The sequence below is a fragment of the Epinephelus fuscoguttatus genome, linkage group LG6 (genome assembly GCF_011397635.1).
Source record: "Epinephelus fuscoguttatus linkage group LG6, E.fuscoguttatus.final_Chr_v1".
Classification (NCBI taxonomy): Eukaryota; Metazoa; Chordata; class Actinopteri; order Perciformes; family Serranidae; genus Epinephelus; species Epinephelus fuscoguttatus.
The window spans coordinates 19,755,434-19,778,466 of record NC_064757.1 but is presented as its reverse complement, the minus strand read 5'-3'; the positions used below and the strand labels follow the sequence as shown (position 1 = coordinate 19,778,466).

The following is a 23,033-nucleotide window of genomic DNA, read 5'->3' as shown; positions in this document are numbered from 1 at the left end:
CAACAGCCTTAAAGCACAGCCACAGAATGCAAGGCGTGAGAGCTGGACTCGGTAAAACGTAGCGACCAGATGCCATATTGCAAGCATGGATGCAAATGTAAGCTACGAAAATGAACAGAGCACCAAAAATGGGGATGGGGATGGAGAATGACGTGGAGTTGGCCTTCTCTCTGTTGGACAGGTGTGTTTGAGTGGCAGGTGAAGGCACTCCGGAGCAAGCACCAATGTTACATTTGTCTTAAATCCTTCATATACAAATCAGTCTTCAGGCTTTTATATGTAACAAAGGAAGTTGAGGAAGGTCTTGGTTTTTAAGTTACAATCCTTTCACCCTTTTGCAACAGCAAGTGATTAAAACATGTAAAAAGTTACATACAGAACCTTTAAGTGGGCCTAATTAGCATTAGCAGCTATAGCTGAACTGAAAAGGATGCAAGGATTGTCTAAAAAGCGATCAATACACATATACCACGTTCATAGGTTATGTGACATAACTTACTTACAGGTCCATGGATGCACACAACAGCCAAGAACAAACGTAATCAAGCCTGTTTTGGCTTTATTTGCTGAACTACTGGAAATCTGGAACAACTGAACTGCCCCACCCCCACAGTGAAATGAAGGAGGGCACAGACAGGTCACTTTGGTACTGCACAGAGCGCACACTGTACATATATTAAAAATTTTTTTACACATATGACATAACTGTACAAAATGTTAAAAAAAAAAAAGTGGAAATAGAGAATGCAGCTTTGCATTTGTGTACAGCAAATACTTTACGGCATTATAAATACCTCAGAAGCCTTCATAATCTATCAGGATTTTTTTTGTAAAGATTGCTTGAAGCTCAGCTATTTACCAACCTACCTAACCATACCAAAACTGTCCTAAGAAGATGAGAAAAGGGACACGTAAGATGGAGGTTCTTCTCCCTGTTTAGACGGAGGTGGAGCAGTAGGGCCAGGATGCTGGATTGCAGATGAAGATGCAGTTGAAAAACCACACTGAATGGCCTGCTGTGGCCACGGATTATTGTTGTTTGTTGTGATTGCATATTGAGTAGGATCTGCTGCTGGGTATCCATAAGCACCTGGACCTGCGGGTGCAGGATAAGGTCCCACAGGGAAGGCAGGGGGAGGGAAGTCGCTGTAACTTGGGCCCCCAGCAGCTCCAACTGGGTAAGGCCCCATAGCCTCATCAGGATAAAGGGTGGTAAAGCGAGAAGGAACGATGATGAGCGGAAACACCACCTCTGGATCAAAGGCAAAACTGATGTCCAAATACACCTGGGAAACAAAAACATATGAGGAAGTAAAATGATCTGAATCAAACTCTCATTCATGCTAGACCCGTGGCATTGACCTCCCACATCATGAAGACCCTGGAGAGACTCGTCTTGGAGCAGCTCCGGCCCATGGTCAAGCCACTTTTGGACCCCCTCCAGTTCGCCTATCAGCCCCAACTTGGAGTTGAGGACACCATCATCTACCTGCTCAACTGCGTCTACGCCCACCTGGACAAGCCGGCGAGCACTGTGAGGGTCATGTTTTTTGACTTCTCTGGTGCGTTCAACACCATCCGTCCAGCTCTACTGGGTGACAAGCTGACAGCAATGCAGGTGGATGCCCCCTGGTGTCCTGGATTGTAGACTACTTGCAGACTGGCAGACCACAGTATGCGCGCTTGCAACGCTGTGTGTCAGACAGAGTGCTCAGCAATACTGGGGCCCCGCAGGGGACTGTCCTCTCTCCCTTCCTCTTCACCCTCTACACCACGGACTTCAGCTATTGCACTGAGACCTGCCATCTTCAGAAGTTTTCTGATGACTCTGCTATAGTTGGATGTATCACCAAGGGTGATGAAGATGAGTACAGGGCTGTTTTGAATCATTTTGTCACATGGTGTGAGCAGAACCATCTACAGCTGTGGATCTGAGGAGGACCAAGACATCGGTGACCCCTGTTTCTATCCAGGGGGTCAGTGTGGACATTGTGGAGGACTATACGTACCTTGGGGTACACACTGACAATAAACTGGACTGGGCTGAGAACACTGACTGTCTCTACAGGAAGGGCCAGAGCCATCTCTATTTTCTGAGGCGACTGAGGTCCTTCAACATCTGCCAGACTATGCTCAGGATTTTCTATGAGTTTGTGGTGGCCAGTGCTATCCTCTACGCTGTTGTGTGCTGGGGCAGCAGGTTGAGGGTGGCGGACACTAACAGACTCAACAAACTGGTCCGCAAGGCCAGTGACGTTGTGGGAACGGAGTGTGACTCTCTGATGGTGGTGTCAGAGAGGAGGATGCTGTCTAAGCTACGAACTATCTTGGACAATGTCTCACACCCACTCCACCATGTGCTGGTCAGGCACAGGAGTACTTTCAGTGGGAGACTCATACCACCTAAATGTACCACTTAGCGCCACAGGAAATCATTCCTGCCTATGGCCATCAAACTGTACAACTCCCCCCTCTGAGTGGCCCTGAGACTATTTCACCCACTGTCAACATGTGCAGTAATTTAATTTAACTTGTACAATAACCCCATTTCACCTTGACTGTATATATTCTGTGTATTATCTATTTATACTATATATATTGTGTAAGTAACCTAAACAAGATTATTTACACAATATATATACAGGAAGGGCCAGAGCCATCTCTATTTTCAACACCATCCGTCCAGCTCTCTCTCTCTCTCTCTCTCTCTCTCTCTCTATATATATATTCTTACTTTTATTTTTTGTTAATAATCCTGTTTATCTGAACTATATATTTGTAAATACTCTTGTTAAATTTCTTATATTTTCACCTGTAAAACAAATAATTTCCCCTCTGGGATCAATAAAGTATTTCTGATTCTGATTCTGAACTATAACTAAGTTGATTGTACTGTCTGACAGATAAACATGATTAATTGGGGTGCCTGCTGTGCAACAGAAGGAATACTATTATTGTTATTATTCTTAATCTTCTGCTACATTTTTTGGCATGCTTCTCTTCCCACAGTGTAGCCAACACATTTGCAAAAAAATACATCAAAATGTGGAATGATTGGGAATGGTGTGCTATGACATCTCTCAGATTCGCCAGGCCTTTTTTACGAAAATTGCAAAAAAAAAAAAAAAAGAAAAAAAAAAAAAGAATGGGAAATCAATGAGAATAGTAGTAGTGAAGTCTGTGTTGGGCTTGCTGCGGCAGGTGCTCCGTCCCCGCCGAGCCCTCTGTGTCTGTCCTCACGGTGAGTCACTGCTGCTTGCTTTATGTGCTTATGCCCTCCCACACACACATATCTAGTGTGTGTGGGAGTCTAGTCTAGTATCTCAATATCACTATTCTCAGTCATATTTTAATAAACTACAAATTATATTCAGCCAAAAAATGATCCTGAAAAGCTGGAGATCAGAGCAGAAGTACAGAGAGTTGTTGCATAGAGATCTAGTTGCATCATCTAGTTGCATTGGTGTGAACTGGCAGGATTTCAGAATGTTGTGGTAGTAGTTGCCTCTTTCAGCTGGCCAGTCTTTGGTCTGAACTTTGCATTATAAAGTAGTTTTCATAAGCTGCTGTGCTGTTATGTTGTTTCATATATCTCATGATTTGTTGAAGGTTGTGATGAAAGCCAAGAATCGTCTGTGTTACAGTTATTTAACCACCACTATTTGTGAACAAAAACAGTTACTTCATTTCTGAGTTGACGTAATAACATTACATTGTTACATACCTTGAAGTAATGTTCAACGGAGATGATTTCACAGTTTGTGAGAGTGTGGATGACATCATCAGGAATCTTTATTTGGCAGGACACAGTTTCCTCTGAGCTCTCTTTGATAGTCTCTCCAACCATTTTGCACAGACTTTTGTCATTGGTGTTAGTGGAGCCGTCGGCACGGTACACTATGTTCTGATGTAAACTGAATTTGGGCTTCATTTTTTTGGAAGAGGAGTTGCAGATTTTAGCAACAACAGATAGAGTGTCACCTATCAAAAACAAATTATAAAATGTAAATATGCACAGTTTTTTTAATGAAATAATGCCATCACACAGTAACAAATATTATACAATACACATAATGTATGTACGCTGGAGTGACTTTACCTGGAGAGCAAACCTTTCTGTTAATATCAGCAGACATGCGGATCTGTCCTTTGGTGAAAACCCCCGTCTTTTTATCCACTGAACCAGACTGGGGACACTAGAACAAATCATACAAACAAATATTCCATATCAGTGCAGCTACTCATGCAGCTGAAATTCAAAGTTCAGGAGAAAATACTGTCATCTTCCTGTTAACCTTTGGATTAACCTTGTCCAGATTAACACCATAAAAAACATTCTCTTTAACATCTAGTGATGAATCCTCCCTGACAAAGTTTTTCCATACATATGTGCTGGCTTGGCTTGACACAGTTTGACTCCACACATCAGCCCAACAACTGGGATTTGTGTCTCCACTACAACAGGGCTACTCCCTTGAAGGTGCGTCTACTGGTAACATGCTAGGCTTGAGATGATGAATCTTAAAGGCAGCGGGCTGTTCCACTCAAAATGTCCCCCTCAAAATACTGACAAATTACATATGCTATGAAAGACAACCATGCACAGTCTGAAATAATCATTAGCATTAGTTCTAGCATTGCAGTGTACTGCAGCTCTGCTTGTGGCTTGTGCAAGTGACATTGCCATACCCCAGCAGAAGTCGCTGCTCAACCACTGTGGGTAAGTACAATCAATGTGCTGTGTCTCTATTTCAGTAGTTTTGAATGTATTAAAAAGTGGAAAACTAGAATGTACTATGAGTGTTATGATAGCTATATCACTGTCGACTGCTGTACTTTTGCCAGGTATGTCATAAAATGTCTTAAAAAGCCATAGTAAAGTATATGATAAATGTCATAGTATAATATGTCATAAAAAAAGTTTAAGAAAAAACAGTGCAGCCCTATTCATACGCTGACTCTCTAAAGTGGCTCTCAGTTATCAAAAATCTGAGAAACCCTTATTGGGGATTTTTGTTTCAAAATGCTGTAAAATGCCCAATTTAACTGTAAAGTTCTAAAAAAAAAGTCAGACAGTGGTTCCCCACATTGTTAAAAAGGTGAGTATTGCCATGTTTTGCAGTGTTTTTCCATCACGCAGCACTGCAGGTAAAAGAGGAAGTTTACCTGCTTGAAATGAGCTGTTTGCAGAGGTGCAGTAAGAGCCTGTTGTCTGCAGCTCTTTATCTAATATCTCACTGTGGCTGTTTCTGCTTGTACTGTTCTCTCTTTGGTAGTGTACTTGCTTGTATTGAAGACTAGCTGCTGACAAAGTTCTACACATAAAAGTACAAAGGAGCTGAACACACAGGGACTTTTAAAAAGTCTTTCTTTCTGTTCTTCTGCAAACATGAGGTGAATGTAAGGGTCTCTGTGAAACATGTGGTTTCACCCAGATGGAGGTGGTTATATGAGGTAGTTATAGCAGTGCTTCCTTCAGCGAGCTCTGTGACCATCTCAGCCCTGCTTACTCTGTGCACAGGATGCACACCTTTGAGTTTTCCCACCATGAGTTCCATTAGCTGTAAATGTAACATACTCTACTACTTTTAATTTTCACTATCCAGTCATACTGACATTAGAATGGTATAACGTGTCCCATATCATTAAAATATTGGATGGAATTGACCGTCTAGCTAACCTCACCTAGCTGTTAACAAGCTAACTTTACACTAGCAGGTAAAGCACTTAATATTTTCCTTAAGACTCAATGCTATGTATGGAGAGCTTGGTAAAATTAACATTAAATTGGTTAACCCCAACATAAATCAGAAAGTCTAACATCAGTTTGTCAACCAGTTTGAAGTGAAACACACCTTGGTTGACCAGTGGTTGTTCCATTTACAAATGGAGAGTGAGTGTATGAGAGTCATTCTGGCGTGTCGGCATGGCAAAGCAATTTATTGATGATCTTCTACAGCTAATTATTTCTGCAGGGATGTTTTGACTGCACATTATGGGAGGTCTTTAGTAGCCCTGATATTAACAACCAGGGTTTAGAAGTGTCTGCTAGAGGCATCTCTGGCCTCTGGCAATCCCAGATAGGCATGGCAGGTAATTAAAACAATGACAAAATCCACACAAGGACCGGGGAAACCATACCCTTGTCCTGCACAATGATGAGGGACTGAAGATGGCAAATCAGCTCCGCACCTTCTTCTGTCACGTTGGGAGTGGCGGCAGTGCTGAGACTGCCACATCAAACTTAACTATCAAGGAGGCAGAAGTCTTGGAACTCCTCGGAGGACGTAACCCACGGAAAAGCCCAGGCCCTGATAATAATTCTGGTTGTGTTTTAAAGCATTGTGCTAAGCAGCTAGCATCGGTATTTACTGATATTTCATGCCCTCCTTTAATCTCCACAAAGTCCCTTCCCTATGAAAAAAATCTACAATTGTGCTCGTGCAAAAAAATTTGCAGACCCATAGAGTCCAGTGACTTTCATCCAATAGCAATGACATTATTGGTAATGAAGTGCTTTGACCATCTCGTAAAAAGGTGCATTGTATCACAAACCCAGCAACTCACTGACCCCTTGTTATTTGCATATCAAGCCTTTAGAGGGGTGGAGGATGCAATACTGACTTTCTTGAATTACTGCACACTCAACATGAAAACATTTTATTAAGTAAGTGGATGATAGCCGTCTACACAATAGGGAGGAGGAGCATGGGCCAGTTTCGACAACTTCCGTCCTAAACTAATGTAGGAAGTCAAATCTACTCCTGAGCACCTCTAGAACAAAGGAAATGTCAATAGATTTGGGAATGCTGCAATCCTCTGTTCCCGATCTTATCAACGGAGAGCAAATATAAGCTGTTGCTCCTGCTTACTTAGAAAGGCCAGTGACATTGTGGGGGTGGAGCTGGACCCTTTGACAGCAGTGTCAGACAGGAGGATGCTGTCGAAGGTGCGGGCGATACTTCAGCATGGTTCTCACCCTCTCCACAACGCTCTGGTCAAACAGAGGAGCACCTTCAGCCAGAGACTGATTGCTCCTAAATGCATCACTGAGCGCCACAGGAAGTCATTCTTACCCATGGCCATTAAACTGTACAACTCCTCCCTCTGATGATCGGACTCATTTGGCTATTTATAAAACAAAACACAATATAATTACTCATTCTTATTTCATTTATAACGCTACAACCATTTCATTGTATATTGTATATATTTCAGATTGTCTACTTTACTATTTTATTATTTATTTTATTTTATTGTCTACTTTAATATTTTATTTTATTTTATTTTAATGTCTACTTTAATATTTTATTTTATTTATTTCATTGTCTATTTTAGTATTTTATTTATATCTTCATCTTTATCTCGTTTCCATTCATGCTGTATTTCTATTTCCACTTTGCACGGAGCATTGGAACAAAAAAACAATTTCCCCCCGGGGATTAATAAAGTATTCTGAATCTGAATCTGAATTACAGATTACGAGTACCTTGACATAGTGTCTAACCACAAGTTTACATGGGACCCATTGACTGATGTCATAAGCACTATGACACAACGAAGAAAGATCTTTCTAAAGAAATTGTTATCTTTTAATGTCCACAACAAAATGCTCAGAATGTTTGATTGTGCTTTTAATGAAATATGTGATAAAATGCCTTTGTGATTATGACGCAAAACAATTTCCCCACAGGGATATATAACAGTATCTCTATCTTAGGTACACTGGCCAACAATATATTAGATATGGTAAGGCTATTAAATAATGACCTGTTTAATCTATGGATTTGTGACTAAGTTTTAAATATTGTGCAAGTAAATAATATTAATAAATATTTGGCCAAGCAAGGGAAAAAAAATCTAGCATAGAATTGTGCTGTGACACAGATGTTTCCTCTCTTATCTTGCAACCCAAAGGAGTGAACTAGATCCTGACCAAAATGTGCCAATATTTATGTCAAGTACAACATACATCTGTCAACATACTGGAAGTGTGTAGCAGATTGTTGAAAAGACAGAATGCTTATAAGAATGTGAATTTCCCTTTATGTATAAAGACATTACATCTTCCTTTTTTTCAAATTCAATCAGTGGATTGTATTGTATAAAGTTTTTCTGTCATTTGAATTTCTGTTCCCGCATTTGAATACATGTAAATAATTGTTGTGCTCAAAGGGTTGAGCATCATGACATAAGATAGGGCCCTCAGTTACTTTTAAAGACATGTTTTGACACACACTAATACATCCAAACTATTAGACCGAAGGAGTTGCAGCATGTACTGCCTCCGTTGATTGGCACTATGTGATTTTGCTAGGCAGGACATGCACTTGGATCAACATAACACATTGCATTCCTGGACCAACATTGCAATGAACCAGTTACAGCCCTCTGACATAATTTGGTATGCTGCTGCTGTACTTCTTTCAAAATTCCTTTGTGCCTCTTCAGAGCTAACCTAAGTTTTCCACATTAGAGTTAGTGCAGTTGATCAAAATTCTCATTAACATTGAACAAAATGGTTATAAGCTACTGCAGGATTAGCGAGTTAGGTCGCTAACTAGATCCGCTATACTAACGAGTAAACTTGCCAATAAGATTAGTTGTTAGTGAGTTAGCCTGCTAAATTGGTTGGCTGTGCTAATGAGTAAGCTTTCCAATAGGCTAGAATATTGTTTACTAACACTGGGAGTAAGAGGAATGTGATTTTGCAATTGCAAAGACCTGCAATGGACACATTTATATTTGTGGTAACGTTTCTTTGTTTTTCCAGAATGAATGCTCTAGCAGATACTAAGGGTTTGTATACCTTTATCTTTTTAACACTACTTTTATAACTTTCAGGGCCAAAGAATTACATCTTGAACATGAACTAAACACTTTCTGTAATAACTCATGCTGTGAAAAATGTCATACAGTACAATAAGGATACTGAAAACACATGAAAGGTTCCATGAGGTCAGCCCATGCTTGTAGAGAAAATATAGTCTCATAAAAGGGACTCAGGTCATGACGTGGTTTATCCATGTGGTGTGTCAAAGATGGCAGACCTTTTCGCATATGCACGACTCACACCGTGTATTGACAAGCAAACAAACACTGCTGTGGGCTAAGTAACACCCTCTCACTGCAACGATACTCCCTGATGGCAGTGGCCCCCCCAGCAGGAAAATGCCCCCTGCCACACTGCAGAAACTGCTCAGTAATGGCAAACAAAAAGCTAAAGGCATTGACCTGGCCTCCAGATTCCCCAGATCCAAATCTGAGTGAGTATTCTTGACATGTCAAGGAATGGACACAGGACCTCTGGAGGGTGTCCTGTGGTGTCTGGCCCCAGAAGTGTTGGCCTTGGATCATTTGAGAATTGTCAGTTGTGAGGTGGGGTACCAGCACATCCCAAGATGCTCAGTCAGATTGGGGTGTGGGAGATTTGGAGGCCATGTCAACACCGTGAGCTTTTTGTCATGTTCCTCGGGCCATTCCTGAGCAGTTTCTGCAGTGTGGCATGATGCATTTTCCTGCTGGGGGGCCACTGCCATCAGGGAGTACTGTTGCCGTGAGGGGATGTTACTTAGCCCACAGCGGTGTTCTCCCAGCAGAACACTGCATTGTAACAAAATGATCAATGTTGTTTTGGCTGATAGGTGTGTAAACATATATATATATATATATATATATATACAGTACAGGCCAAAAGTTTGGACACACCTTCTCATTCAATGCCTTTTCTTTATTTTCATGACTATTTACATTGTAGATTCTCACTGAAGGCATCAAAACTATGAATGAACACATGTGGAGTTATGTACTTAACAAAAAAAGGTGAAATAACTGAAAACATGTTTTATATTCTAGTTTCTTCAAAACAGCCACCCTTTGCTCTGATTACTGCTTTGCACACTCTTGGCATTCTCTCCATGAGCTTCAAGAGGTAGTCACCTGAAATGGTTTCCACTTCACAGGTGTGCCTTATCAGGGTTAATTAGTGGAATTTCTTGCTTTATCAATGGGGTTGGGACCATCAGTTGTGTTGTGCAGAAGTCAGGTTAATACACAGCCGACAGCCCTATTGGACAACTGTTAAAATTCATATTATGGCAAGAACCAATCAGCTAACTAAAGAAAAACGAGTGGCCATCATTACTTTAAGAAATGAAGGTCAGTCAGTCCGGAAAATTGCAAAAACTTTAAATGTGTCCCCAAGTGGAGTCGCAAAAACCATCAAGCGCTACAACGAAACTGGCACACATGAGGCCCGACCCAGGAAAGGAAGACCAAGAGTCACCTCTGCTTCTGAGGATAAGTTCATCCGAGTCACCAGCCTCAGAAATCGCAAGTTAACAGCAGCTCAGATCAGAGACCAGATGAATGCCACACAGAGTTCTAGCAGCAGACCCATCTCTAGAACAACTGTTAAGAGGAGACTGCGAATCAGGCCTTCATGGTCAAATAGCTGCTAGGAAACCACTGCTAAGGAGAGGCAACAAGCAGAAGAGATTTGTTTGGGCCAAGAAACACAAGGAATGGACATTAGACCAGTGGAAATCTGTGCTTTGGTCTGATGAGTCCAAATTTGAGATCTTTGGTTCCAACCGCCGTGTCTTTGTGAGACGCAGAAAAGGTGAACGGATGGATTCCACATGCCTGGTTCCCACTGTGAAGCATGTAGGAGGAGGTGTGATGGTGTGGGGGTGTTTTGCTGGTGACACTGTTGGGGATTTATTCAAAATTGAAGGCACACTGAACCAGCATGGCTACCACAGCATCCTGCAGCGACATGCCATCCCATCCGGTTTGCGCTTAGTTGGACGATCATTTATTTTTCAACAGGACAATGACCCCAAACACACCTCCAGGCTGTGTAAGGGCTATTTGACCAAGAAGGAGAGTGATGGAGTGCTGCGGCAGATGACCTGGCCTCCACAGTCACCGGACCTGAACCCAATCGAGATGGGTTGGGGTGAGCTGGACCGCAGAGTGAAGGCAAAGGGGCCAACAAGTGCTAAACACCTCTGGGAACTCCTTCAAGACTGTTGGAAAACCATTTCAGGTGACTACCTCTTGAAGCTCATGGAGAGAATGCCAAGAGTGTGCAAAGCAGTAATCAGAGCAAATGGTGGCTATTTTGAAGAAACTAGAATATAAAACATGTTTTCAGTTATTTGACCTTTTTTTGTTAAGTACATAACTCCACATGTGTTCATTCATAGTTTTGATGCCTTCAGTGAGAATCTACAATGTAAATAGTCATGAAAATAAAGAAAAGGCATTGAATGAGAAGGTGTGTCCAAACTTTTGGCCTGTACTGTATATATATATATATATATGTATGTATGTATATATATACACATACATTTAACATGTTTCATTGTAGTGTCCCACTCACCATTACATGGCCATGGTGTGAAAGGGACTTTGAGACAAAGTTGAGCTCTTCTCGTGCTTTAGAGGGCCACCGCCAACTCCTGGACATCTTTGCTTCAAGCATGTAGACGATCTTTCCATACTTCCCCTTGAAGGATGACGGCATGTCGCTGTAAACCAGGACAATGCAGTTATTTGTAAAGGCAAACAATAACACAGTAGGCTGCTAATTCCAAACTAGGAATTCCTACTTACCCCTGTGGGATTTTACACTTGAACTTAAAGTGATGAGCTCCTTTGGGAAGTGCAGTGCCTACAAAGAAGTGAGAGTGAGTAGCACTGCCTGTAGTGACCTTACAAATAGTACATGTGTAATCAGTTTAGTTCACTGGTAACAACATTAGGGTGCAGAATCTGTGTGGAGATGTTATATAAATAACACACCACACCTCCAACAAGCAAGAAGAGTCATTCAAGATGAATTGTAGGTGTGTTTACTTGTTGCTGTCAACAAGGGAATAAAGGTATGAACAGATCTGAATATATTTCTTTATAACAACGCATCTAAATAAAGAATGGGCTATACTTTGCAATAAAAATGGTCACGTGACAAGCAGACAGTGCAAAGATCCTCTTGTACCAACACTAGAAGCAATACTGACACAATATAATCTCCACATAATTTACAAGATATGCTATAAAAACAACATACTCATCTTATCAAACTAACGCCCATGACTGTAAAAGAACAAAATGACATCCAAATGTTACTATTAGTGAGCAAATCAAAGGCCAGCACATCTTTACCCTTCGCATTTTCTGGGATCAGACACTCTTTGTCTTTGAAGTATCTCCTGTGCGCACTGTATGTCTCCTGGTCCTCTCCAGATCCTTCCGTCCAGTGCACGTTCGCGTCCCCTTTGGCTTTCACCACCAGCCCCTTCACTTTGGTGTCTTTGGTCAGAGTGAAAGTCACTGAGCCCGTGATTGTGTCTCCCTCAGAAAAAGTTCCCTCTTCGTTGATAGCTTCATAAGTTACTCTAAAGTCCTTTATCCGCGGCATTTTAAGTCTCTCGGCGCTCTGTTACTGTTACTTGTGGCTACACGGTGCGTAGGATCCACGAACTACTGTGTGTGTGTGTGTGTGTGTGTGTGTGTGTGTGTGTGTGTGTGTGTGTGTGTGTTTGTGACAACGCTGAGAGTCCTGTTATCTCGATGTGAGAACTGGGTGCGGCTCCGCCCGGATATTAACGTCACACGAAAACCCCCAATATTGCCTCGGGTTAGACAGTTATAACACTTTACAACGCACTTTTGCGCAATCTGGATGTCGCAACCGCGCAATACTTAACAAGCAATTCAGATTTACAAAATAAATTTAAGTTAAAGGCAACTTACCAAGTGTACGCCCATAAGCCCCTCCTCTTTACAGTGTGTTTGACATCATGCTGGTATAACTTCAAGTCATCTATCTAAAACGGCAAAAGAAATAAAAAGATATGTCTTTGATATATTGGAAAAGATCAGATGGATGAGGTTAGGTCCAAGTTAGAGAAGACACTGGCAGTTTGTAAGTATTTTGTAACAAAATAGTCAGTTGTAATGTATTTGGCATTAAAAAACACTTATAAAAAACACTTAAAAACCTTTTTCTTGATACAGTACATGTTGTCCAGTCTCTTTCAGCTAACATCCAAACTTTCACTTAACTATAGACAACTATAACACCTATAATAAAGTTCAAATCAGTGTAAGACACTTGAGGTGACCAAGGCACGTGAAATACACAGTGTATCTTGATGGCTGAGGTTTGAGCAGCTGGACGAAGCCAATTATCAGTCTGAACTGACCTGAAAACATTCACACAATGAAAAAGCTCCATTTTTGCATATTGTCCACATGCACACAGCAATTATTACATTGAAGTATTAGTGAATGAAGTATTAAAGACATTGTATTATTTTGCATTAGGTTCGTCAGGAGCAGAAGATGGGAAGAGGAGCGAATATGCTGGAGGAGCCTCATCCGATTGTGACAGGAAGTCTGTGTTCATCATTGGTGCAGAAGGCAGCAGGTTGTATGCAGGAGCAGCTGGGGATACGTGAAAGGGTGGAGGAGGAGGGGATGGGTGGAGCTGTGGGGCAGATGGGTGTGTGTGTGTGTGTGTGTTTGTGACAACGCTGAGAGTCCTGTTATCTCGATGTGAGAACTGGGTGCGGCTCCGCCCGGATATTGACGTCACACTAAAAACCCCAATATTGCTGGGGCAGTGGGTGGAGGGTGAAGTACAGGAGACGATGATGAAGATAAAAAAGATCCATACGGAGAAGGCTGCTGTGGCTCTGGGTTACTGTAGCCCTCACTCATGTGTGCCGGATGGGCAGAATACATGCCTGGTGACCCAGCATACACAGGTGGGTTACCTGGGTACACACGTAGTGGTCCTAATTACCTTCGGGCTCTTGGGTTTCGACATGCAGCCTCGTAAGGCTGAGGGCCAGGAACAAGGTCTGGTGGAATAATGACCACTGGAAAGATGATCTTTGGATCAGAAGCTAAGCTGATGTCCAGATACACCTGAGAGAAAATATAACATCCTCATTAGCACAGTATGCTTTACTTTTAAAACAGAAAAGCAGGAGAACATCTGACAGTCAATTTGGAAAATTAATATCTACGGGTCAACAGTTTTACAAAACCATTTTTTAAAACAATCACTGTCAGTGGACTTAATTGACTGTGCTTTACCATAAAGATACACTCTTGCATACCTTTAAATGGTACTTCACTGAGATGATGTTGCAGTTCTGGATTGTTGGCAGCAGATCATCAGGAATCCATATTATACACCTGGCATCCTTATGTGTTCGAGATTCAATACGTTGGTCAACCAGTTGGTGGATAACAATCACCATCGTTTCACCTATAAGAAAGACAACAGAATGTTAAACCCCACCCATGGCTATGGATATTTTTACATCACTGACTGATCCTGCCATGACCATCACTGGACAAAAAGAAGAGAAAACCACATAAACAAACATTCAGTGAGGAAACATGCCTATATCATGTGTTAGAACTCAATGTGCGTGCCTTACTAACAAGTCCACTGCCTAACCTCTGGGATTAGAAACTTCTTCAGTTTTAAGTATCTCTTGCGTGAAAAGTACATCCTAGTCCGATCGCCGCTCTTTTCCGTCCAACGCACTTCAGTGTCTCCTTTAGCTTTAACAAACAGGCGTTTAACTGTGGTGTCCTTAGATAAAGCCAGTGTTATTTCTCCAGTAATAGTGTCTCCCTCCGAAAACGTCCCCTCCTCATTTAGCGCGTCATAAGTCATCGTGAAGCATTGAATTGGAGCCATTGCAGCGCGCGTAAAGATTGTGCTGGTTAAATGAATAAAGAAGTGATGTGGTCCATCGACTAGCTCATTTCCAAATGCTCTCACTGTGTGCCTTGTGGAGGTTCTCATAGCATCTGAGCTGTGGGAAAAGACACGCCCAACGAAAGGCTGCTCAAAGAGCTCTATTGCCATCCCATGTACAAGGTGAAGACAATGAACTCCTGGGAATCTTGGAAGTGTAGGTGCAGACCACTGTGCAAAAAGTGGCAATGCAATCAATCAAAAATAATGGTACGAAGCCCCCTAGTGGTCATTCGGAGGAAAGCATGTGACGTGGAAGGTAGTAGTAGCAGGTGGCTAAACAGTGACTGATAGACTGCAGGTGAAAAATCTGGAGGCACACTTTTTTGGAGGTGCGGTCTTTGCAGATGAACCACAAACTTCAGACTTTTAGGATAAAAAACTGAATGTATTAGTTTTAAATCATTTAATTTGATAGGCTATTTAGACTAATTCTTCAACCTACAGTTTTAAAGCATTGAGAGTGCAAGTGTGATAATGTGGGAATATTTACTGCAAGTGTAGAGCAATAGACATAAATGGACACCATGCAAGTCCTATTTTTTTTTTAATTTCTATTTTCTATATTTATTTAAGTGGTACACTTACCAGCCACTTTACTAGGTACACCCGTTCAACTGCTCATTAACGCAAATAGCTAATCAGACAATCAGGTGGCAGCAACTCAATGCATTTAGGCATGTAGACATGGTCAAGACGACCTGCTGAAGTTCAAACCGAGCATCAGAATGGGGAAGAAAGGTGATTTAAGTGACTTTGAACGTGGCATGGTTGAGAGAAGAATTAAGGCAAAGGGGGGTCCAACCCCATACTAGCAAGGTGTACCTAATAAAGTGGCCGGTGAGTGTGCATAATATATGAGCACATGCAAGTCTGAGTATTCTTCAGGCGTATAATTTCTCCCATAGCAATCAAAAGCAAATTGTACAAAAACTACTGCTCTCAATGGCTTATTGCACTGTATCTGGATCTTGCACAATATTATATAATCTTTTTCTGACACCAGTTGTTGGATCATGGTTTTATAAAGCTGTAATAATAAAATACTGCATCATAGTATTCACAGAGTTAACAAACAAGAAGAAGCTATGCATTAACAGGAAGGAAACACTGTTCAACAGGGGAACAGACTTCAATATAACACCAGAAATACAACTGCGAAAACAGTGTGTCGTGACAGCTAGTACCTACCTATTGAACAGGGTGCCCAAACTTTTTTGAATGAGGGCCAGATTAGATAATGTGAAATACCTGGGGGCCAGCTGCTTCATATAGGTTATTAAAAAATCTGATACAAATCACACAAACACAACTGAAAATGTACAACTTTCCATCGCTCCTTAAAGCGATGGCCCTTGCTCTTGACTTTCTGTTTCTTTGCCATAGATTTTTATAGTAACTAGATACTGGATACCAAGATGGTGCCTATTCATTCCAATGGAGTTGCTCGCCTGGCACATAAGCCAAAAAAGTTTTCTAGCTTGGGTAATATCCAACATATAACAGACTTAAGTAGTTAAAACAAAGTATTCACACTAATACTGACAGAAAACCTTTCCATAATAGTTCTTTATTCAAGTCTCCAGTCTTCAGAGAAGACACTGGCAGTTTGAGTATTTTGTAACAAAATAGACAGATGTTGAAATGTATTTGGCATTTAAAAAAGTTAAAAGAACAAAAAACAGAACTTCAGTCTTCAGGCTTTTATATGTAACAATCCTTTCACCCTTTTGCAACAGCAAGTGATTAAAACATGTAAAAAGTTACATACAGAACCTTTAAGTGGGCCTAATTAGCATTAGCAGCTATAGCTGAACTGAAAAGGATGCAAGGATTGTCTAAAAAGCGATCAATACACATATACCACGTTCATAGGTTATGTGACATAACTTACTTACAGGTCTGTGGATGCACACAACAGCCAAGAACAAATGTAATCAAGCCTGTTTTGGCTTTATTTGCTGAACTACTGGAAATCTGGAACAACTGAACTGCCCCACCCCCACACTGAAATGAAGGAGGGCACAGACAGGTCACTTTGGTACTGCACAGAGCGCACACTGTACATATATTAAAATTTTTTTACACATATGACATAACTGTACAAAATGTTAAAAAAAAAAAAAGTGGAAATAGAGAATGCAGCTTTGCATTTGTGTACAGCAAATACTTTACAGCATTATAAATACCTCAGAAGCCTTCATAATCTATCAGGATTTTTTTTTTTTTTTGTAAAGATTGTTTGAAGCTCAGCTATTTACCAACCTACCTAACCATACCAAAACTGTCCTAAGAAGATGAGAAAAGGGACACGTAAGATGGAGGTTCTTCTCCCTGTTTAGACAGAGGTGGAGCAGTAGGGCCAGGATGCTGGATTGCAGATGAAGATGCAGTTGAAAAACCATATTGAATGGTCTGCTATGGCCACGGATTATTGTTGTTTGTTGTGATTGCATATTGAGTAGGATCTGCTGCTGGGTATCCATAAGCACCTGGACCTGCGGGTGCAGGATAAGGTCCCACAGGGAAGGCAGGGGGAGGGAAGTCGCTGTAACTTGGGCCCCCAGCAGCTCCAACTGGGTAAGGCCCCATAGCCTCATCAGGATAAAGGGTGGTAAAGCGAGAAGGAACGATGATGAGCGGAAACACCACCTCTGAATCAAAGGCAAAACTGATGTCCAAATACACCTGTGAAAAACACAAACATATGAGGAAGTAAAATGATCTGAATCAAACTCTCATTCATGCAACTATAACTAAGTTGATTGTACTGTTCGACAGATAGATATTATTAATTGGGGTGCCTGCTGTGCAACAGAAGGAATTTTATTACTGTTAATATTCTTAATCTTCTGCTACATTTTTTGGCACGCTCGTCATCTCACAGCGTAGCCAACACATTTGCAAAAAAATACATCAAAATGTGGAATGATTGGGAATGGTATGCTATGACTTCTCTCAGATTCGCCAGGCCGTTTTTACGAAAATTGCAAAAAAAAAAGCAGTAAATTTCCTCATAGAAAAGAATAGGAAATCAATGAGAATAGTAATAGTGAAGTCTGTGTTGGGCTTGCTGTGGCAGGTACTCCGTCCCCGCCAAGCCCTCTGTTTCCTTCTTCACGGTGTGCCGCAGGGCTAATTAATTTGTGCTGGTTATTTATATTTTTATGACATATTGATCATGAATATGTCCATCTGATGCTAGTTTTCTATTTGTTCTTCACTGTTTCACTACTACAAATGCAACTTTAGACAGTATCTCAATATCACTATTCTCAGTCATATTTTAATAAACTACAAATTATATTTAGCCAAAAAATGATCCTGAAAAGCTGGAGATCAGAGCAGAAGTACAGAGAGTTGTTGCATAGAGATCTAGTTGCATCATCTAGTTGCATTGGTGTGAACTGGCAGGATTTCAGAATGTTGTGGTAGTAGTTGCCTCTTTCAACTGGCCAGTCTTTGGTGTGAACTTTGCATTATAAAGTAGTTTTCATAAGCTGCTGTGCTGTTATGTTGTTTCATATATCTCATGATTGTTGAAGGTTGTGATGAAAGCCAAGAATCGTCTGTGTTACAGTTATTTAACCACCACTATTTGTGAACAAAAACAATTACTTCATTTCTGAGTTGACGTAATAACATTACATTGTTACATACCTTGAGGTAATGTTCAACGGAGATGATTTCACAGTTTGTGAGAGTGTGGATGACATCATCAGGAATCTTTATTTGGCAGGACACAGTTTCCTCTGAGCTCTCTTTGATAGTCTCTCCAACCATTTTGCACAGACTTTTGTCATTGGTGTTAGTGGAGCCGTCGGCACGGTAAACTATGTTCTGATGTAAACTGAATTTGGGCTTCCTTTTTTTGGAAGAGGAGTTGCAGATAGAGTGTCACCTATCAAAAACAAATTATAAAATGTAAATATGCACAGTTTTTTAATGAAATAATGCCATCACACAGTAACAAATATTATACAATACACATAATGTATGTACGCTGGAGTGACTTTACCTGGAGAGCAAACCTTTCTGTTAATATCAGCAGACATGCGGATCTGTCCTTTGGTGAAAACCCCCGTCTTTTTATCCACTGAACCAGACTGGGGACACTAGAACAAATCATACAAACAAATATTCCATATCAGTGCAGCTACTCATGCAGCTGAAATTCAAAGTTCAGGAGAAAATACTGTCATCTTCCTGTTAACCTTTGGATTAACCTTGTCCAGATTAACACCATAAAAAACGTTCTCTTTAACATCTAGTGATGAATCCTCCCTGACAAAGTTTTTCCATACATATGTGCTGGCTTGGCTTGACTCGGTTTGACTCCACACATCAGCCCAACAACAGGGATTTGTGTCTCCACTACAACAGGGCTACTCCCTTGAAGGTGCGTCTACTGGTAACATGCTAGGCTTGAGATGATGAATCTTAAAGGCAGTGGGCTGTTCCACTCAAAATGTCCCCCTCAAAATACTGACAAATTACATATGCTATGAAAGACAACCATGCACAGTCTGAAATAATCATTAGCATTAGTTCTAGCATTGCAGTGTACTGCAGCTCTGCTTGTGGCTTGTGCAAGTGACATTGCCATACCCCAGCAGAAGTCGCTGCTCAACCACTGTGGGTAAGTACAATCAATGTGCTGTGTCTCTATTTCAGTAGTTTTGAATGTATTAAAAAGTGGAAAACTAGAATGTACTATGAGTGTTATGATAGCTATATCACTGTCGACTGCTGTACTTTTGCCAGGTATGTCATAAAATGTCTTAAAAAGCCATAGTAAAGTATATGATAAATGTCATAGTATAATATGTCATAAAAAAAAGTTTAAGAAAAAACAGTGCAGCCCTATTCATACGCTGACTCTCTAAAGTGGCTCTCAGTTATCAAAAATCTGAGAAACCCTTATTGGGGATTTTTGTTTCAAAATGCTGTAAAATGCCCAATTTAACTGTAAAGTTCTAAAAAAAAAAGTCAGACAATGGTTCCCCACATTGTTAAAAAGGTGAGTATTGCCATGTTTTGCAGTGTTTTTCCATCACGCAGCACTGCAGGTAAAAGGAAGTTTACCTGCTTGAAATGAGCTGTTTGCAGAGGTGCAGTAAGAGCCTGTTGTCTGCAGCTCTTTATCTAATATCTCACTGTGGCTGTTTCTGCTTGTACTGTTCTCTCTTTGGTAGTGTACTTGCTTGTATTGAAGACTAGCTGCTGACAGAGTTCTACACATAAAAGTACAAAGGAGCTGAACACACAGGGACTTTTAAAAAGTCTTTCTTTCTGTTCTTCTGCAAACATGAGGTGAATGTAAGGGTCTCTGTGAAACATGTGGTTTCACCCAGGTGGAGGTGGTTATATGAGGTAGTTATAGCAGTGCTTCCTTCAGCGAGCTCTGTAACCATCTCAGCCCTGCTTACTCTGTGCACAGGATGCACACCTTTGAGTTTTCCCGCCATGAGTTCCATTAGCTGTAAATGTAACATACTCTACTACTTTTAATTTTCACTATCCAGTCATACTGACATTAGAATGGTATAACGTGTCCCATATCATTAAAATATTGGATGGAATTGACCGTCTAGCTAACCTCACCTAGCTGTTAACAAGCTAACTTTACACTAGCAGGTAAAGCACTTAATATTTTCCTTGGTAAACAAGACTCAATGCTATGTATGGAGAGCTTGGTAAAATTAACATTAAATTGGTTAACCCCAACATAAATCAGAAAGTCTAACGTCAGTTTGTCAACCAGTTTGAAGTGAAACACACCTTGGTTGACCAGTGGTTGTTCCATTTACAAATGGAGAGTGAGTGTATGAGAGTCATTCTGGCGTGTCGGCATGGCAAAGCAATTTATTGATGATCTTCTACAGCTAATTATATCTGCAGGGATGTTTTGACTGCACATTATGGGAGGTCTTTAGTAGCCCTGATATTAACAACCAGGGTTTAGAAGTGTCTGCTAGAGGCATCTCTGGCCTCTGGCAATCCCAGATAGGCATGGCAGGTAATTAAAACAATGACAAAATCCACACAAGGACCGGGGAAACCATACCCTTGTCCTGCACAATGATGAGGGACTGAAGATGGCAAATCAGCTCCGCATCTTCTTCTGTCACTTTGGGAGTGGCGGCAGTGCTGAGACCGCCACATCAAACTTAACTATCAAGGAGGCAGAAGTCTTGGAACTCCTCAGAGGACGTAACCCACGGAAAAGCCCAGGCCCTGATAATAATTCTGGTTGTGTTTTAAAGCATTGTGCTAAGCAGCTATCAGAGCTAACCTAAGTTTTCCACATTAGAGTTTGTGCAGTTGAACAAAATTCTCATTAACACTGAACAAAATCGAGTTAGCTCACTAACTAGATCCGCTATACTAACAAGTAAACTTGCCAATAAGACTAGTTGTTAGTGAGTTAGCCTGCTAAATTGGTAGGCTGTGCTAATGAGTAAGCTTTCCAATAGGCTAGAATATTGTTTACTAACACTGGGAGTAAGAGGAATGTGATTTTGCAATTGCAAAGACCTGCAATGGACACATTTATATTTGTGGTAACGTTTGTTTGTTTTTCCAGAATGAATGCTCTAGCAGATACTAAGGGTTTGTATACCTTTATCTTTTTAACACTACTTTTATAACTTTCAGGGCCAAAGAATTACATCTTGAACATGAACTAAACACTTTCTGTAATAACTCATGCTGTGAAAAATGTCATACAGTACAATAAGGATACTGAAAACACATGAAAGGTTCCATGAGGTCAGCCCGTGCTTGTTGAGACAATATAGTCTCATAAAAGGGACTCAGGTCATGATATGTGGTTTATCCATGTGGTCTAGCAGTAGGTGGTGTCAAAGATGGCAGACCTTTTCACATATGCACGACTCACACCATGTATTTATATATATGTAGTGTCCCACTTACCATTACATGGCCATGGTGTGAAAGGGACTTTGAGACAAAGTTGAGCTCTTCTCGTGCTTTAGAGGGCCACCGCCAACTCCTGGACATCTTTGCTTCAAGCATGTAGACGATCTTTCCATGCTTCCCCTTGAAAGATGACGGCATGTCGCTGTAAACCAGGACAATGCAGTTATTTGTAAAGGCAAACAATAGCACAGTAGGCTGCTAATTCCAAACTAGGAATTCCTACTTACCCCTGTGGGATTTTACACTTGAACTTAAAGTGATGAGCTCCTTTAGGAAGTGCAGTGCCTACAAAGAAGTGAGAGTGAATAGCACTGCCTGTAGTGACCTTACAAATGATTCATCTGGTTCCCAGAAGTACATGTGTGATCAGTTTAGTTCATTGGTAACAACATTAGGGTGCAGAATCTGTGTAGAGATGTTATATAAATAACAAGCAAGAAGAGTCATTCAAGATGCATTGTAGGTGTGTTTACTTGTTGCTGTCAACAAGGGAATAAAGGTATGAACAGATCTGAATATATTTCTTTATAACAACGCATCTAAATAAAGAATGGGCTATAGGCAGGGGCAAGAGGGGGCAATGCCCCCTTAAACAAATGTCTTGCCCCCTCAAATAAAATCCGCCAAAAAAGGCACAAAACAGAAAAGTTTTCTCATCTATCTCCAATCCACTCCGTGCTGTGTACCAGCTGTGTGAGATCTACTGTCTGCAGTCGGCAGAGACTCTCCCCCCAGTAAACACCCAATCACTATTTAGTATGTAAATGAGCCAAGATGCAGGTTTCTCAGTCTCAGTGAGGCGGAATGCAGTAGTAAAGTGAAGCTCCGTTAAACTCGTCATAGCGTTTTCTGGTACTATTGGGCAGCCCAGATTAGAGCAGCCATGTACTGGTTCATGGACGGTGCTTCTGTGCCCTGGGTTACTATAGAAAAGGCCAGATTCTTTGAAAAACCTGCTAAAACTACCCACAACCCATTTGTCAAGAACACTATTAAGGTGTGGTACAAAATGCAAGCACACTTAAACATAATGTCAGATATATCAGGTTTCACACCAATATGGGGAAACCACAGATTTTCACCAGGTAGAGGTGACCCTGGCTTTAAACTCTGGGCAGAGAGAGGTATCAGCAAAGTTATGGACATGTACAACGACAACAATATTCTCTATAGCTTTGAGGATTTGCAAAGAGTTTACAATATCCCGAGAAAACACTTCTTTAAATACCTACAAGTTAGGAATTACATTCTAACAGCATCTAAACAACCCCCTCATAAACCCCCTCTGTCTAGTCTTGAAAAG

At 41.0% G+C, this 23,033-nt stretch overlaps 2 protein-coding genes across 2 annotated transcripts; both read right to left on the bottom strand.

Annotated features, from left to right (window-relative positions):
- Positions 1 to 535: 535 nt before the first annotated feature.
- Positions 536 to 12,688, bottom strand: LOC125889838 (arrestin domain-containing protein 3-like). The gene is made up of 6 exons (XM_049578037.1): positions 12,172 to 12,688; positions 11,620 to 11,677; positions 11,387 to 11,534; positions 4,100 to 4,196; positions 3,725 to 3,981; positions 536 to 1,286 (listed from the first exon to the last, which is right to left on the bottom strand). The coding sequence occupies exons 1-6, from the start codon at positions 12,425 to 12,427 to the stop codon at positions 888 to 890; spliced, it is 1,215 nt and encodes a 404-aa protein (XP_049433994.1). The 5' UTR covers positions 12,428 to 12,688; the 3' UTR covers positions 536 to 887.
- Positions 12,689 to 17,135: 4,447 nt separating this feature from the next.
- Positions 17,136 to 21,868, bottom strand: LOC125890522 (arrestin domain-containing protein 3-like). The gene is made up of 4 exons (XM_049579197.1): positions 21,725 to 21,868; positions 18,807 to 18,903; positions 18,449 to 18,687; positions 17,136 to 17,476 (listed from the first exon to the last, which is right to left on the bottom strand). Exons 1-4 carry the CDS (start codon positions 21,866 to 21,868, stop codon positions 17,207 to 17,209), a joined length of 750 nt encoding a protein of 249 aa, XP_049435154.1. The 3' UTR covers positions 17,136 to 17,206.
- Between the last annotated feature and the right edge of the window lie 1,165 nt (positions 21,869 to 23,033).

Bases quoted from the DNA above. Each gene is read 5' to 3' on its own strand.
- LOC125890522 (XM_049579197.1), bottom strand. From the start codon at position 21,868: ATGCCGTCATCTTTCAAGGGGAAGCATGGAAAGATCGTCTACATGCTT. The intron at 18,904-21,724 runs GTAAGTGGGACA...GATTTGTTCTAG, and splicing joins CACACCATGGCCATGTAATG to TGTCCCCAGTCTGGTTCAGT. The intron at 18,688-18,806 runs GTAAAGTCACTC...TTTTTGATAGGT, and splicing joins CAGAAAGGTTTGCTCTCCAG to GACACTCTATCTGCAACTCC.
- LOC125889838 (XM_049578037.1), bottom strand. From the start codon at position 12,427: ATGCCGCGGATAAAGGACTTTAGAGTAACTTATGAAGCTATCAACGAA. The intron at 11,535-11,619 runs GTAAGTAGGAAT...CCTGGTTTACAG, and splicing joins AAGTGTAAAATCCCACAGGG to CGACATGCCGTCATCCTTCA. The intron at 4,197-11,386 runs GTGAGTGGGACA...GATTTGTTCTAG, and splicing joins CACACCATGGCCATGTAATG to TGTCCCCAGTCTGGTTCAGT.